The sequence below is a fragment of the Pithys albifrons genome, chromosome 19 (genome assembly GCF_047495875.1).
Source record: "Pithys albifrons albifrons isolate INPA30051 chromosome 19, PitAlb_v1, whole genome shotgun sequence".
Lineage (NCBI taxonomy): Eukaryota > Metazoa > Chordata > Aves > Passeriformes > Thamnophilidae > Pithys > Pithys albifrons.
The window spans coordinates 6,028,777-6,046,755 of NC_092476.1; the positions used below are offsets into that span (position 1 = coordinate 6,028,777).

The 17,979-nt window shown below is 43.6% G+C and overlaps 1 protein-coding gene across 5 annotated transcripts in view; it reads right to left on the bottom strand.

The window, feature by feature from the left end:
- The window catches only part of ABCC3 (ATP binding cassette subfamily C member 3), a 46,327-nt gene extending 31,611 nt beyond the window's left edge, over positions 1–14,716 (bottom strand). For 3 of the 5 annotated variants that reach the window (XM_071573981.1, XM_071573982.1, XM_071573980.1), the window contains exons 1-4: positions 14,599–14,713; positions 2,697–2,873; positions 1,712–1,837; positions 710–847 (exon numbers count right to left, since the gene is read on the bottom strand). In XM_071573981.1, the coding sequence (XP_071430082.1) occupies positions 710–847; positions 1,712–1,837; positions 2,697–2,873; positions 14,599–14,628 (471 nt within the window). In that variant the 5' untranslated portion in view covers positions 14,629–14,713. Of the gene's footprint in view, positions 1–709; positions 848–1,711; positions 1,838–2,696; positions 2,874–14,598 lie in introns of all 5 variants that reach the window. The other 2 variants (XR_011699436.1, XM_071573983.1) reach the window with 1 other exon arrangement.
- Positions 14,717–17,979: the final 3,263 nt, after the last annotated feature.

Genomic DNA, 17,979 nt, shown 5'->3' on the forward strand with positions numbered 1-17,979 from the left:
AATCACCCAACAGAATCACCACCGATTTCACTGAGGAGAAGCAATCACCTTAATCTTTTCCAAGTACTCTTTTCCTCTCCCAGCCTTTGACGATCTAATCACCGAAGCAATCTGCTTTGCCCTATTTAGTGAAATTTGTTTCTGTGAAAAATTTCATAGGTTTCTTACTGTGGGAGAACCTGCTATGTTTTCAAACAGGAATCATAACAGCCCAGGTTTCTTTCCTCTCCCTCCAACTTTCTGTTCTCTGTTTACAGTGGAGTCAAAATGCTGTCTCAGCACATCAGGCACTGACAGAAGAAAGCCCATGGAGCTGTATAACGTGGCCAAGCTGCCTAAGCTAAAAAGGAACTTTACTTATTAAAATGTGTCATCTCCAATTTCCCATCCCTATTTAAGCATGGCAGGGGATGGGAAAGAGATAAAAAAGTCTGTTCTAACATACACAGTGTTGGCACTGCCCTCACATGTCTATCAGGTTTCCAGTATAGCCCTGGGCTAAGCAAAATCTCCTTTTTGACATCGCATGAGAAAGCCAGTTCCCTTCTAGTCACACAAGTCTGAGTCAAGGCAACACAACCAAACTCCTCTTTCTCTCTGGTGAAAGCTGGGCTCAGATCTGGCTCCAAACTCGATGATTCATTCCCTTCACAGAGATGTTAATGCCACATTTCCTGTTCCCCAAGTGCTAACAAGGATGGCATGTTACCTGTGCTGTTGTAGACATGATCTTCGACCTGAAAGGCCCCACGGCACAGAGCACAGACAGAAACCAGAAGATAATGAGCACTCCAGAGGACTGAACTCCTCTCAGCCTTTCATACTGAATAAGTAATGTGGCCAACAGCTGTAAAATAAATACAGGAACACGTGAACACAGTCCTGCCCCACTGCTCCCCCTCTTTGCACTCTCAGTTGGCAGCTCCTACAACCATCATGGACAGCAGGACCGCTCTGAAATGGGGCCCCATCATGACTTGCACAGAGGTTAATGGCAAAACCTCTTTGATTTAAAGAAAGCAGTGAGTAACTATGAAATAATTTGGTTCATTTTCTTCAGAGTCTCATCTCCAGAATATAATTTTTAAACCAAACTTTGCAGTTTGCACCTAGGGCTAGAAACAATTGAATACTATCTACAGACATTTTAAACAAATGTAAAAGCTGCCATTTCTCCAGTCCAGATGGAAAATAAGATTTAAAAAAAAACCTAAACAAGGAAATTAAAAACCTAATGGGCAAATTTTGCTGCTTTATTTTTTCCTACAACAGCCACAAGCCTGTTTGTCATCCAGGCAAAGCAAACCTGGTTTGTTTAATGGAGGAACAACCACCAGATAATAGACACAGTTCAGATAATACTGAACAATGCACAAGCCATGCTCTATTGTATCTCCCTGTTTCTGCAAAGTCATATCCAAATTCTCTCCAGACCTGAATCACAAAACTGGAGAAATAAGTAAGAGCAAGGAGGGAGGCAGAACAATCTCTCCATTATAAATATTTTAATTTACACAACTGAATCTCCTGGAGAGAGATATTTGTGACTGTGGCCTTTTCAATAGCAACATTTGCTTCAGTAATACAAGCACTAATAATTCAGTTAAAAGAGTTCAGGATAAGGCAATGAATGCAAAGGAGCTCTTCATCCTTCATCTGTCTAAGAAAAAGTTCTTCATATTGGTCATAACAAACAGAAATAGCTACAAACCACCGTGATGCCAACGACCAGTGGAGTCACAAAATAGACTGGTGGAGGGGTTCTGTTTCGCAGGAGCTCGTGGAAGGAGTAGAAGAGATCAGCCCAGCTCACGGCCCACAGCAGGACCCCAAACAGCTGAAACGGTCAAACAGAAACAGTATTTGGTGAACTCCTCTCCAGGGGCAGTGGGAGAGCGAACAAAACCATCCTGAGTCACAGATTGCCAGCACGAAGTGTGTAAACAGAACAACAGCGCTGACCAGCTGCAGTCAGGCTAAAGGAACTGTCCCACTGCACTCAAACCAAGGATCTCAACTGCTTTTCAAGGGATTTGCAAACACAACCAGTAGAAAGACTAATGTATTTCCCTGTTTTTTCTCCCCCTACTACTTCATTTGGATTAGAAACACAGGCAGCATCCAGATTAAAAAAAGACAAGCCCCGAGGCAGAAGCCTGGGATTTTTTTCTAGGAATAACCTCAGTTCCATCATGGCCTATGGGAAGTGACTTGTTTGCCTTCCTTAGACCCAGCCTTTACACACCAGAGGGGCTGATGACATCAGGCACCTCTTAAGCACAAGATGCAGGTGGAATCACAGAGCTACTGGGTGGAGAGAGTGGTTTGAAAAAACCCTTCTTGTGCGTACTTTCACCATGAGATGAAATTCCCACTAGATCTACCTTAAGGTCTTTGTTTTGCAACTCTCAGTGGTTTAAACCTTAAGTAAGAGTGAAGCAGCATAGTTTTGGCTCACAAAGGGGTGAACTCTCTTCTGCAGAGCAATCAACTCCTCGGTCTACCCAGAAAGCTGGGCTCGCAGGATGGATTTCCTTCCTCAAAAATCTGTACATACAGTTTTTTTTCTATGAGCACATTCTTCAGTTCCTCCATAAATCAGAGGGAATTTCATTTAAACCCTACTGCAGCACTTCCTTGGATACTGAACTAATGCTAACAAACTCTGCATGTGGAGCACTGCAAAGAGATCTTACCGTCTTGAACCTGCTCAGCACAGACAGCACGATGTAGCCTCTTTTGTTGTGCTTTAGGTAGAGGAGATAGAAGGGTAATGCACTCCATAGATAAATGCTGGGGATCCATGCTAGGATGGTATTCTGGAAGCACGGCGTCAGGTCTGGGTTATCAGTGTGTATTGTAAGATTTGAGTCCTGGAAAAGAGACGAGACACATTTATTAACAGAGAGGGAGAGGTGCTGCCAATTGGAACATCTGGTTGAATGAAGCTGCATCCAGAATGTGATGGAGTTAGCACATGGCCTGAGTAAGAGCTTTCCCAAAATACCTATCCCAACCACTTGTGGCTAATCTACTATAGAAAGGGCTAAGTACATCTATAAATACTGGCTAAGTACTTCTATAAATACTGGCCAAAACCCAAGAAAGAAAGATTTCTGCCCTCCTGTATATTGCAGCTGGACATATATTTTGTAGCAGACAAATCCCTTGTGTTTCTGTCTTTCCTGAGGCTCATTTACAGGTGCTGATACCACATTTCTCAGGCATTCCCAGGAGTGCATAGCCTGGCGTGCAACTGCTAAACAAAGCTCTCAAGGCAAAAACCTCCACTTGAGAACTCATCCAGCAAGAATGTCCAGCACTGGAGAAAATGATCAGATTTAGATCAATTGCTAACCTGGGGAAACCCCCTCTAATTATGACTAAATATTTGTCCTTCTTACTCATATGATTCCAACTAGAATTACTTCCCTATTCGAAACAAAGGTAAAAGGAATGTACTCAACATGCAGGTAGGAATATCGGTTTTCTTGGAAACACTGCAAGCAATGCTTTCCATCTGTGACCTTAGACTCACATTTCACATATGCACTCCTACCTCAGGATTTGAATGCACCACATGCAAACACACAGTTACACATGTTCAAACTGAAATAGAACTTTCAGTAGGGTGAAGGAGAACTTAGTTTAAATCAAACCTACTGGAAATTCACAACTTGCATTTTGCCATCTGATGTGTCATCTTAAATGTAGTAGATAAACACTCGCAGGAAATGTAAAATGACTTTGTTGTACTACCATTAACAAGCAGATGATAAAACTAAGATATCTCTGGTTCAAATATGTCTTATCTGTGCAGCAGAATAATTTAGTTGTGCTTAATTATTCTTGGGTGTGAGCCCTCAATAGAAGTATGTTGCAATTACACTGAGCCACTTCTCTTCCCTTGTAAGTGACAGACTAGTCTGAATATGAATTCTTCAAAAGTATTTCCGGTCCTTCTTTTGTTTACCAGCACAATAAGGACCAAACGCTGAAAGCAATGGTTGATTTTAGAATTGAAGAGCCATAATCTGCCAATCTTTCAGTTGTGGTGCTGACCCATGAGCAGGGACATCACTGCATCACTGCACCTGTCCACAAACACACGAACGAGCTCGTAAGTGTAATGAAGCTACAAAGCCTTGGCAGGCTGCAGGATGGTTTGGCTGAACTGTGACAAGTTTGCCACTCACGATTTCAGCTTTGGCAGTGGTGAAGATTGGCATAAATCCATCAGCTGCACATCTGAACTGAGCCCTTTGCTGCAGTTGGTGCTTCTCCAGCTGAGAAATGGCTTTTTTTGGAGGCCCACAGGCACCCAGCGTGGGCCAGGGGAATAAAAACAGTCCCAATTACCTGAACAGGTTTATCCAGACCCAGTGGAAACTTCAACCACAAATCAACAACACAGAGGCAATTACACGGCAATTGAAACACAAGATCAAAACCAAACAAAACTCCAGCCTTACGTTCAAACTATTTCTGTGTTTTCCCCCAGCAAGCAGGTCCCTGGCACCAGAAAGGACGATAACATTTAAAGAGCACCCATTTTCGGCTCATCATCAAAACATTTCAGCATCTCTAACGTGATAAACTCCCCTAGCAGTTCCTCTGCCTGGGGCAGGAGATGCCCTCTAGAAGTTTGGAGCTCTTTAGTTCCCAAGTAGGAGCTTATCTACTCTCACTTATTCAACAAAATACTAATTTCCTCTTTAAATTACTTGCGGTTTAACAATGTCTTGGGCATGTTTGCAATTGTGCTCCTTTCACTTGTTGGAAAAAGTCCTGGAAAAGGAAAGCAGAGAAAGAATAGCAATAGCTGTGCACAGAATAAAACAAAGACTCTGTTTAAGGGGGAAAGTTATTTGGGGGAACCCCACTCTTAATTTAAACCTTTCCTATAAGACCAAAATGTCCAGAAATGGCCTTCTGTCTGACAGAAACTGCCCCAGATGTTCATTAACTTCTGACTGAACACAAGCTGCCTATTGTGTCCAAGACACAGACTGTGTGGCTGCCAAGCCATTTGAAGGTTTTCATTAACTCTTATTTAAACAAGGCAAAGGGCTTGCATTTCTGAACATATAAATGCAGCTGGCCAGAGAACAAAAATTCCTTTCTTAAAAAAAAAATAAAATTAAGATTTTGAGATTCGGTCGAATTATCTCCAAGAATAAAAGTGGAACCTTCCCAAAATTAAGTGAAACTACAAAAAGCAGTACCCACCTAAGGACCAAAAAGAGCCTACTACTTCCATGGCATGTGAGAAAGAGGGATGTGGGTTGAAGGAGAAACACGTGGCCAAGAGGACAGAACTGACTACTGGCTATCTTGGTGATGTTTTCCCAGGTCCAATTCCATTCTGGACCAGATAAACAAGCTTTCCCAGAACAGATCTGTTTCTGTTTCTGAGAGCAGACTCTTCCCATCCTTGAATACAAGAGGGGTTCCTGTTAAAAGACAAAGTGCCTAAAACATTTCAGTAGTGGAATTCCATGCAAATTACTTGCTCTCCCTGAGACCAGACCACAGTGGACTAATGCTGCTATGCATCCTGGGATAGAGTTTTTATGTATTTTTAAAAACTTTATTTTTATTTATTTTCTCCCTAGTAGCTGATACAATGCTCAAGTCTCTTTTCTGTTGTTTCCCTTTGCATTACAATTATATTATTATTATTATTATTACTACTACTACTACTGCTACTATTATAATATTTTATTTAAATCAATAAAGTGTTCTTGTCTCAACCCATGGGATTTACATTTTTTCCAAGTCTCCTCCCATCCCACTTGGAGACTGAGGATCATGAATGAGCAGCTGCTGGCTGGGGTTAAACCATGCAGGATGCCATGTGCCATCTAGCAGTGGCTCTGCTATAAATTATTAGCATTACTTTTAAATTTGGGAATCTGGAAGTTATGTTTCTTACCACATTTCTTACCAAGCTGGATCTTTTTTCAAGGAGCTGGCAGTTCCACTTTATGGCTCTATAAATCACCACACTGACAGCATATATTCCAACATCCACTCCAACCCTAAACAACTCATTTTGAGTCAGAATGTGACACAAAGGCTCAATACAATCTATCCTGACCAAGCCAACATTGTTAAATATTGCTAAATACCCTTCAATTCAGCAGTAAAGTTACAGAACTCCACCCTGGAGAACAAACACAAGAAGCAACGGCTGGAGGGACACACCAGTTCTGCCTCCTGTCTTTGTGGCTCCTGCTTGAATCTGGCTTTGCCCTTCCATATTCTGGGAAGCAGAGCAAGTTGAAATGCTTCTTGTGTCCTATTCTGATTGAGGATGAAATTACCCATCTTGGACTGTCTGGGTTTGAGGGTTTTCTCTGGACTTGCAACTGAAAGAGGTCTAATACACAGATGTTGAATAGCACACATATTCCTTGGCCCATGGATCTGTGATCTCCTGGGAGCTGCCCACCTTCCTCTGGGCATCACAGCTCTGCCTCAGGGTGCCCTTCAATGAAAACCCACTGACAACACTCTGCATGCAGTTCTGTGACCCAGGGCTGGGGTGTCCCATCGACAGGGATTTCACCAGGGGAAATACTTAGCAGAAAATGGTGAGAAAGAAAACTTCCTCCAAGAAACTCATCCCAGGGAAACTGTAAGAGCCAGCATGTCCATCACCACTAACACTGCTGTCATCCCACTTCCCCCAAGTAAGTCTTAAAAGCAGTAACCTGTGACCTATCACTAATCCAGACTCCCACCATGCTCTGTGGCTCCTCCTGTCTACGAAGAGCTCTGTGGCAACTGTATGGAGCACCATTTCCTTGGATTTAGGATTTTTGGATGCCAGAGGCTCTGCTGGTGAGATACAGCTTTGCAGAGATTACCAACCCACTGTAGTGAACTCCCTGGGCACACAATTTACTTAATCCTGTAATACTTAAACACAATGCCAACACCCATGGGAAGAGATTAGAGATGCTTGTTACAGCTTCACAGAAGAAAAGGGGTCCCTTGGAGTTTAAAACTTACAAATTAGTGGGGCTCTCTCCTGATCAGTTAAGGATATCATTGACACTGGCCCTTGCAGCACCTTCCACTCATACCCATCACTCCAGTCAGTCTTTGGATAAACACAACCCTTGTATTAAGGGCCATCTGAGCAGCAGGACTTGCATTTAAATGAGCAGTTTTAAATATATGATCTTCATTTAAGGGAGGGTATTCAACAGGGGGAAGCTCTGAGCAAGATCAAATCTGTTCTAATACTTAGTACTTTCTATTACACTTTCCCCTCTGGAAAAGAACACTGCTATTGAAAAAGCAATCCTTAAAACTGATAAGGCCTTTAAAAGAAATAGAAGTTCAATGCCACGTATCTTGGGCTTCCTGCACATCATCCCTTACAGCTTTCAAAGAAAAGGGAACAAACCAAAAGCCCAAAGCTCCGGTGAGAAACAGCAACGGGAAAATTCCTGCTTGTCCCTTTCCCAAAAGGCCCAGATGATGTTACTGGAGAGCCTGCTGAAAAAGACCAGCTGGGGTTCCGGTCTGGGGTTTAAGTCTAAATCAACTCCTACTCCACTAGAGAAGCTTAAAATGAAACTGTCTCACCCTGACTTTACCCAGCATACAGCTGATGCTGCACTAATGCTCCTCTAACAGCTGGTGACAGAAAGCTTCCAAACCCTAGGGAGGAGTAATAGTATCTCTGCAGTCTCAAGCAGTTATCTCCCCTAAATGTATAAATTAATATGTGTTTCCCTCTACATTTCTAAAGCTCAAAGAGAACCGTGAACAGCACGGGAAGCACAAATCGACTCCTTATCTGCTGGAAGAAGAAGGCCATTGTGCTGACATCATTCACACTCTAGCCAAGGTTAATACAAGCCCTATCACTGATTCAGTGTCAGCTATCACTAGTTTGCATGTTATGCAAGATTAAAAGTCAAATTTGAAAGCTAACCAGGAAGGTACACATGAAGAACAAAAGATAGGGAAGTGAGTACTGAAAGTAAATTGTGCAGTCCATACACATGGAAGGGGTTTCTCCTGCAGAACAAATCATCAGTGGGAATTAAATGCAGAGCAGAATCTTCCTGCCCTTCTTTGGTCCCTGCATCTGGTAAACACCGTGTCAGGGAGTTTCACATGCACAGCCTGACCAAAAAAAAGAATAAAAGAAGGGTATTTTTCTCTTGGCTCTACCACATTGTCTCCTCCCAAGAACAAGGATGTCTCTGCAGTGGCTCTGAACTGAAACACTAAAAACTACCAGGGCTCAGTGTTAGATACAGCACAGGCTTCACCTCAGCCTCTCCCTATCTCACCTCCCACTTCTGCCTGTTGTCTATCTCCTCTGCTTGGTCCTTGTTGATAAACTCTTTGGGGCCAACTCTAATAATCATTTGGGAGGACAGATAAAACACGCACTGCTCCAGGCCTCCAGAATGCTGCCAGTTCCAGATGGCCTCTTCAGAGCAAGATCATTCATTTTTATTTCCAGAGGAAGAATGTCACCCTGACACACAGAAGGAGTTAAGGTACTTCATTAATCCTCAGTGGCTGCTGCACAACTCAATTCTTTCTCATGATTACACCAACCTTTTCCCCCACATCTTAAGGGCAAGAGGTAACAGACACTGTTCGCTGCAACACCAGAGCAACACACCTCAGAAAAAAGGTGAGGCTGGAAGATATAAGCATTTATAGTTCTGCATGAATCACAAAGTTAATGACCAGAAACAGTATTTTTCTGTTTACAAAGCACACAGCACCACTTCTCTACGTAAGTGAAGAACACTCTGCAGGACACTGAACTTTCTTTTCCAGCACTTAAAGGATTTTTGGTGAGTTATTTTAATGGATTAAAAAGGTCTGGCACAAGTCCAGAGCCTATATGAGTTAGTTCCAGATTTCTTTTAAAACTGATCAAATCTATATATTGTTGAAGTGAAATCTTCCTGTTAAAGGCATTATCAAAGGCCTTTCCTAAGGCCTTGTGCAAGTACAAATAAAGGAGTGGGGTGCCCCGTTTCAGACCAGTGTGATAATAGGTGTGGGGAGACTGTCCTTAATTTGAGTCATCCCATCTCCTTTCAATTAAAGGAATTGGGTTAATTCAAGGATCATCATGAATGCAGCTCAATTAAGAAGAGATACGAACAGCTGAAACACCTGCAAAAGAGACAGTCCCACTGTGACTGCAGTTTAAGATGGCCCATCCAGTTGGGCTACTGTAAAGTAACAATAAAAGGGATTGACACAAAAAACCAGCCATCAGTGCTGCTCTGAGAGCAGGTGGAGGAGATTCTGGAATAAAAGTCATTCAACTTGGAGGTACAGGAGAGATTTTTCTTTTAACTGCACAAATGACAAATGCATTCTCAGAAAGTTTCAGAAAGAAAAAAGAAATTATTATTACTTCTGAACGTAATTACTTTTACTTTTGAAACAACTCCCATGGAAAATTTTTTCTTCTCCTTCATTTCTCATTCTGTTTTATTTCAAGGCTTTATGACACTGGCACGTGACATTACTGTAAATGACCTGAACTTTATTACACTGACTTCACTTCTCACACTGCCATGAGATTAGCACAGGGACAAGGTGCCAGCTCACACAGGCCCAGCACAGAATCAAGGCTGTTGTACAAAACCCTGGACACATTCCTGGGAAGATCTCTGGCTGACTGCTGCTATGCTGTCCTCCAGCTCAGCCAAATAATGTGCGACTGGATAATGGCCCATTACAGTCACGGTGGGATCAGGAGACAAATCGAGCATTAGCTTACTAGAAAAATCAAAGATCTCATTTAATAAGTTTTTTCAAAAGAATTTTTTTAAAATTAAATTTTAAACACTAATAGTCTCCTCATTTTAATGCATTACAAATTTGCACATGCTGAAAGGAAAGGATTATCTCTCCCATGGCACAGTGATTTGCCTACCAGGTAGGTGAGGCCCATCTCAAAACACTTTATATTCTTAACTATAGAGATTAAATTTTAGCTCCATTTTAAGGAGCTTCTTATGCAACTCAGATTTACTTTCAGTATTATTTCTTTTCTGGAGGCAAACTTTATAGAATGCCTAAGCCCCAGTCACTTCATCTACCAGCTGTATCATATAAGCCAAAATGGCCCAGGGAGGAACAGTTGTGTTGAAAGCTGAAGAGCTTTATTAATTGACATCATATGGAAGGACTCCCCTGACACTGGCAGCTTTCACTGGTATTAATTTTTGCTCACAACTCTCAAATCCAGACTTTGCCTTTCCCAAAGAGAGTTTATGCCATTTACACACAGATGAGTGGTAACAGGTCCTGGCTAATACTCCAAATCCAATGCTAAATATTTATACTGCTCTTCACATTGAGAATGTGTGGCCCAAAACCATTAGCAACAGCTTCCATTCAACTCATTTCAAGAATCTGAAAAACTTGGAGGATTTGAGCTTAAGTACTTAATTGTTTTTAAGTTCAGGATGTTGCCAACACAGCTACCCTTTGTGAGAGCATAACTTCATAGATGTGATGCCTGAAGGGATCATTAAAGTCTCTTGTTTTGATCTCTTACCTTACATAAGAAAGAACACTGATATCTGATACAATTGTTTGTGAAGAGATTTATAGGAATGGGACTGAAGTTGGATGCAGTTAACAAAGATGATGTGGAGGTCTGGATCGTGTTTAAATATCTATAAACACTGAACGTTCTGTGTTTATCACAGGGTGGCAGAAGGGGAAGCTTATATATAAACAAGAGCCAGCTTGGACCATACCAGCCTACTGCAGGATCCTTCCTTTTCAATAGTCTCCTACCACCTTTTGCTTCACTCATCCTCTGCTGGAACTGATTTAGTTGAAAATATAATAGAATAATTAAAATTCAGTGTTTTATTAGTAGTTTAGGGCCAAATCACATAAATCACAGGGGTTTTTTATAAATGAACTTGTAAACATTTCAAGTAGTACATTATTTGTCATCTCCCTTGAAAGAAATGTTTCTTCCTTACTCCAGATATCCTGAGTCATCTTGAACCACAAACAATTTAAGCATGAGGCAGCAAAAAGGGAAATTATGCAGAGGGGAGACTGGTGGCATTTTGAACCAGCAGACCAGGAAGATGCATTTCCAGAGAGAACTTTTAGCTCAAATCTACCAAAATGCAACAGAATGACTCAAGGAGAAGAAATACCCACAAACTTAAAGGTTAAAGGGGTGCTTGTAGGGGATTTTCTCAAAGCCAACACTGAGGTATTGTTTACTCTCGAGAGTTGCTGCAACTTCCTGCTGGATTACTCAAGAGCCTCTGAATGAAGAAGGAGCCAGCACTCCACGTGGGACAGGGGAAAAAAGACATCTGTCAGGATACCAAGGCACAGGGTAGGCAAGGAAACCAAGCTTTGTGAGCTAAGCAGAATCAAAAGGAACTGAGAAGTTGCAGTCTCCCCTTTGAAGTGTTGTCTCACTTGTTTTCCCATTTCCTACTCATGCTGTTAAAAGAAACAAACCACAACACCTGAAACACAAGCTGCTGCCTAAGCCCAAGCACTTTGCCTTGCTGTAGACTAAGGGGTTTATATGACCCCTCATCCCAACATTGCCCAACTGCTGAGCACTTGATGTTTTATCCTCACAGCACCCACTGTGCCATTTCTTACCCAGAGAGGCTGAGCTGCAGAAAGACAAGGTGTCTTTCCACTGGAAGAGAATTTGGTTTTCTAAGCTTGTGCTGTTTACTCACTAGGCCAAAACACGTCTGCAGCAAACACTCCCCAGGAGATCACTTTGCTCTCCTCGCTGTGAGGAGCTGCTCACGTTTTACAGAAGTACATAAACAACAAATAAGTGATAATTCAAATAAGAGAACTGGTATCTGCTTCTCAAAGCAGAGATTGTGGGCCATGTCAATTGGCACACCTATCTAGCACTCTTACCATCACCCAGAAAATATGTGACACAATAAATGGGAAGTAATTGTGGGCAATGGTAATGAACACACCTAAGGACTGCCTTGTGAGGGTATGTGCTATCACACTCATCTCCTCCCAAAATGCATTTAGCATGGGAACACAGCTAGGAGATATTAACAATTAAAATAGACAGCATGATGCTAAATGTTCAGATGAAGAGATTGTTCATACTGCATTTTGAAAACGTAATATTCTAGTTGTTCCTCTTTTATATATAAATAACCTACATTTGTATCAGCAATTTGCTGTTTCTGTGTTCAGCAGGTAAAGCAGTAGCTGGAAGCCAAAAGCTTTTATAGGTTTCTAATGTGATTTACAATGTTCCCTTTCATTTCTTATTTCTAAAAAGGGTTGAACAGAAAATTATTTTGCTTCTGAACAAACACAAAAAACCCCACCAGCTGACATTTCCAGCAAAATTCCCCACCCTGCATCAGGGTGAAGAGTTGAAACCTTAACACTTCTGAGAAACCAAAAAAATTCAGGATAGATCAATCATCTGTTAAGGCTGATATATTTCAATGCAATCATTTTCATGAGCTAATTCTGAACTGTTTTGTTTTGATTCAGATCCCTTTTTAACAGAAAAGTATTGTAGTTGGTTTAAACTCCAAAACAAAGAACTGATTAAATTGGAACAGCATGTTTCCTTTCCCTCTAAATAGTTTCAAAACTGACATCAATATGACATTCAGCTTCCAAAAATACCCAGATTTTCTTTGACAAAAATGGGGAGTCTAAGTGCATGAGTTATAAAGTGAACATTAATACTGGTTCACATTTTATCAAGTTCCTGTTTTGAACTGCAAAGCTGATCACCATTCATTAGTTTGGCACACAGGCTGGGAACTGCCCTTCACCTGGTTCTTCCTTTTTCAAGTGTAGAGCAGCAACAGAAACCCCAGCTTTTGTGGGCATAGTTCAAAACATATGAAGAGCCTATTTGCACAGAAAATCATTTCAAGGTGACTGTCATCTTCCTGGTCATCACTTAAAATATATCATAAAATCAGTGTACTGTATACACTCCTGCTAACAGAAAATTACCAACAGCTGCTGAAAATAGGGTGGTCACAGAGTTCAATCTGTTGGTCATTGGGTCACAGTGTTCCATTTCACACCATTATTGAGTACTATTTCTTAAAACAACTAAACAGATGGAAAGTTGTTCTGACTCTCAACAACTCTGGAAGAAGAAATAAAACATGTCTACAGAGAGCACAGATACCCCAGGCAGCAACACAGAGGGCACCGTGATGGAGTGTAATGGTACAACATAAAGTACAGAATGATGCAATTAATTCATACCTAAAATCAGCAAAACTTCCTGAGTATTTTACATGTATGTATGACTTACAAAAAGCTTTGGGCACAAAGAGTCGTTGCACTACAAACCTTCCTTGAGAAGCTAAGACAGGCTTCTGGAGGCAGTCACTAGCCAGTGAGCAGTTTTGATCTGTTTGTGCTTGCTCCTGCTCTAGAAGTGTTTATAGTAGAAATAATACACGAAAATACTTGTTTGAGCAAGCTAATCTGCCAACTGTTGTGGCAGAGAGAGTACAGAGCACTTGGAAATGAAATGTGAACAAAGAAACGAAACCAAGGGGCTTAGGAGCCAAACTCCCCTTTTAAAGAGTAATATTGGGACAGTTATTGAGAGTCAATTAGTTATCTGAGGATGGAGCTCAGCATAAAGTGCTCAGAGCCAATTGCTTGTGCTGTCCTGTAAAGCTTTCCAGCAGTGATGCAACTGCAGACCTTCCTTTTCATTTTTGCTCCTCATTTGAAAAAAAAATCCCTTGAGTTAAATCAGTATAAAAGAAAGTGGCATACAAAATCTTATTTATCAGGAGGCAATTCCAGATCCTCCATGGATGCCAAATGCCTCTAGTTTCGTACAGTCTGTCTGCCTACACAGCACAAGAGAGGGAAACCGCACACTGTGCCTTGGAGAAACCCAGCACTTGTAACAGCACTTACACACTTTTACCATCAGAGCACACCATGGCAGCAATTTCCAAACTTTTGTGCTTACAAACCCAGTGCCTGCTGCAATCAACCTTTCCCAAGGGCTGATTGCCCCAAATACTCACAGCAGCCACTGCAATCTCCGGGGCTGGTGACCAGCCTCGGCTGCTACGAACCCATCCTTCTCTAGCAGTAACAAAGCACTGAACCGGGAGCTCACAGGAGTGACTCTGAAGAGCAAAATACACTCTAAAAAGGACCCTCAGAAGAAGGGAACAGCCAGCCTCTCTGCTGCGAGGTGGACTACGCCGGGAAAGCTGCATCCCCCATGCGATGGTCTGTGGGGTCCCCGGGGGTCTTGCGGTGTCTCAGCTCTGCTCTGAAGATGCTGAATGGCGAACAGAACGGACGAGCCTTTCTGCTTCTCCTGTCCGAGCCGGGAGCGGGCGGAGGCACCGCCGGCTCTGGGACGGCCCCCGGGGCCAAGACGACCGAGGGAAGGGTTCGCTCAGCCCCTCGGAAGCCGCAGGACCGAGCTCGCCGTGTCCGCTCCGACCCGGCACAGGGAGCCCACGGAGCTGGGGGAGCACAGAGGCTGGACACGCTCCCCGGCCCCTCCGCGCAAACTGCCCCGGCGGGGCGAGAAGGGCAGGGCAGGGAGAAGCTTACCCAGAAGCGGGACCCGCAGAAAGCCTCCATGGCCGCGGCAGAGACGCCGAGCCTGCTCCCCGCGCACGCCGGGCACCGGGCGGGGGTAGGAGCCGGAGCCGCAGCCACAGCCGGTCCCGTCCCCGCTGGGCGGGCCGGAGGCGGGGAGCGCCGCGCCCCGTCCCACCCGCCCCGCTGGCGCTGCCACCGCGCCCCTCGGGCCGGGGCGCGCCTCGCAGGCGCTCCGAGGGCTCCCCTGGGCTCCGGAGAGGGGCTGCCGCAATCCCAACTCTGCCCCCCCACCCGGGGTGACCTCCCTGTGGAGGGAGTAGTCCCTCAGTGCAGAATGAACTGCTGGGATAGCCACACCCGTGCTCATGGAGTATCCTCAGGTCAAGAAGAAGCTGTGGATGCCCCGTTGCTGGCAGTGTTCAAGGCCAAGTTGGATGAGACCCTGAGCAACTTGTTCCAGTGAGTGGCATCTCTGCCCATGGCAGGGGGTTGGAATGAGTTGATCTTTAAGGTCCCTTCCAACCCAAACCATTCTGTGATTCAAGCAAAGGGTAGGATGAGGGATGGTTACCCAGGGTAGCTGCATGGAGCTGGGGCACCCTCTGGGTTTGGACTGACTGTGTCCATCTATCTGGATCATCCAGACTAATGTTAGCACGATGAGACATTTGTTGTCTCCCTTTCAGAGCAGTGTGGAGTGTGGTTGACCCAGCAGAACTTGAGTAAAGCATCACGTTGCTTTTCCACCCATCTGCAGCCTCTTCTTTCTTGCTGATTGCTTCTGCTCTAAACATGTGGTTAAACCCCTGGCATGGATCTATTTTCACAAGCCTTCAGTCAATAAATTTTCATGTTTATTGGTAACTAATAGGTTTTGTAGTGTAGCACCTTGGTCACAATCTGGATTTCACCTCCCCATGATGCAGAAACACTGTTTGCTTTCCTCTTTGTCAGGACTTCTACAGCATTATTGACCATCCAGCACCTGCTGTTTGTACACCCACTTGCTGCAGCATCTGGTTCAATTAAAATCATCTCACACAAAGCACTCTGCTGCCATAAATCTACTTCAATATTTTACGAGTTCGAGTTTCTTTCCTTGCTGAAAGGTGAGGAATCATCAGATAGAAAGGTGTTGTCGAAAATGTTCACCGGGATGGAAAAGAGAGATCAGAGAATCATAAAATCATAGAAAGGTTTGGGCTAGAAGGGTCTTTAAAGATTATCTACTTCCACCCCTATCATGGGCAGGGATGCTACCCACTTGATGAGGTGGCTCAGGGCCCCATCCAACCTGGCTTTGAACACTTTCAGGGATGGGGCACCCACAACTTCTCTGGGCAACCTGTGCCAGGGCCTCAGAGAAGCACAATACTGCTGTGTCCCAAAAAATATCATCCCAAAAGAAAAAATACTTGCTAATCTTTTATGAAGACACTGAGCGTGTTTCCTACTCAGAATACTATCAGAGGAATCCATGGGCTTCCCATGAACACTGCTGAGAATTTGTTTCAGACAATTATTATAGTCTGGCTAAAGGTACACCTTTCTCACTAGTGTGGGAAGGTAAGATCTTGCCCAAGATAAGGTTCTCAGGTGATTGCCTACAAGATCTGAAACCTTAGGGTAATCCAGGCTAATCAATACAATCATATTGCAACCCTCTCAAGGAAATACTAAAGAAGCTCTTGCCAACTGGGAGAACAAGATCTGGACATTGTAGGTTGGCTTTGCAAGTCTTACGGTGAAACTTTTGTTCTGTGGAATTGCACCACAATAAAAGTTTTAATAAAACTCAGTAATAGCTGGGAGTTATTCCTTTATGGCTCTTGAAATATCCTCTTCTGTAACAACCTATGAGAGCAGCTGCTCCAAGACAAATGCTGAGAATTTGATACCTCTTGACACATGAACATGCACCACTGTGTTTCTTGCACCAAGGAGCAGGATTTGGTGCAGTTTGAGAATGTACCCAAAGTAAGACCAGCTCTGACACCAGCTCTGTCCCAGGTACAGAGGCACCTCACAAACAGCTACCATAAGCCATGTGTACAGGAGGGGAGAGGTTTATTTTATCAGTGTGCTGCACAGTTCCATTGACATGTAAATTAATCTCTGATTAAATTATTGACTTTGGTGATTCTATGGAACCTTATGGCTTTTCCACCATATCCATAGAGGAAGATCCTGTATTAGGGTATTCCTCTTGGTTTCACAAGGCTCTAAAGTAGAGAGACCTAAATAATTCTGCCTCTTGCTTCATGTTGCTAATTAATGATGGGCAGCTTCTGCCTTCATTAGCAGATCATGCCATTAAACAAGGATGGTAGTGATGAGTGGGTGTTAACTGGTGTGCCAGCTCCCCCTGCTTGCCCCCCTGGGCTTGAAGAGAGCCACCAGGCAGCCCTGCATGGACCTCACAGCAGACACTGAGACTTGCACTGGCTTTGCTTTGTAATTACTGACTTACAGGTGCTGTCCTGCAAAACAGACAAGCAGAGAGGGAAAAATCAAAGGCAGGACTTAAGGAAATATTAACATCTCAGTCAGACAAGATGAGGTGGAAGCTTAAAAGCTCCTGGGAAGGGCAGTGGTAAAGGATTCTGCTGAAGCTGGTGCAAAGCAGAGCCTGAAGCACCATCTCGGGCAGCTTAGTATAGTCCTACTTCCTTTTAATGATGGGAAGGGAGGTGGAGGTACCTAGACCAAATCATTACCCCTGTGATGTTCCCCCAGATTCAGGCTGGCTCCATGAAATGGCACCTTTGGTGAAAATGTCAGGGAGGCCATGAACTCACCTTGTCTCACCGGACATTTATTCTTTATTTTGGGGAGTGGCAAGATCTGATCTGGATTCATTCAGCAATAATGTATTTAAATCCTCTTTCCCATGCCAGCTGCAGTAAGAGACTTTTCACCTGCTAACACACAGAGAGGTCAAGCCAGCGCAATCAGGAAGCACCTCGGAGGCACACCCAGGCTGTGCAGCAGAGACTGGCTATCAACTGGAGCTATTGAGTGGGCAGGACAGGAGGTAACGTGAGGGAGAAGCTGTTTGTGTAAGCACAGTGCCAGGTAGGAAGCAGGCAGCTTTTCATATCGCACCTCATGCTGATTTGCAAAGCACTAACAGCAGGATGGAGTGTGGCCGACTCCCAGAGAGATCTCTATAAAGAAGCACATTCAGAGTTGAGGGTTTGGGGATGGCTTGAGCATGTGCAGCTCTGGAAGTCACAGTTTTATGGTTAGTTGACTATAAATATCACCTTCTTTCTCTGCTTGGAACAGCAGAGGCTCAGCTTCCTTTCCAAGACCCACAGAAGTGTCACATTTTACAGATGGCAAGAAAAAGAGGCTGCCAAAGAGGCTGCATTTACAGCAAGGCCCTAT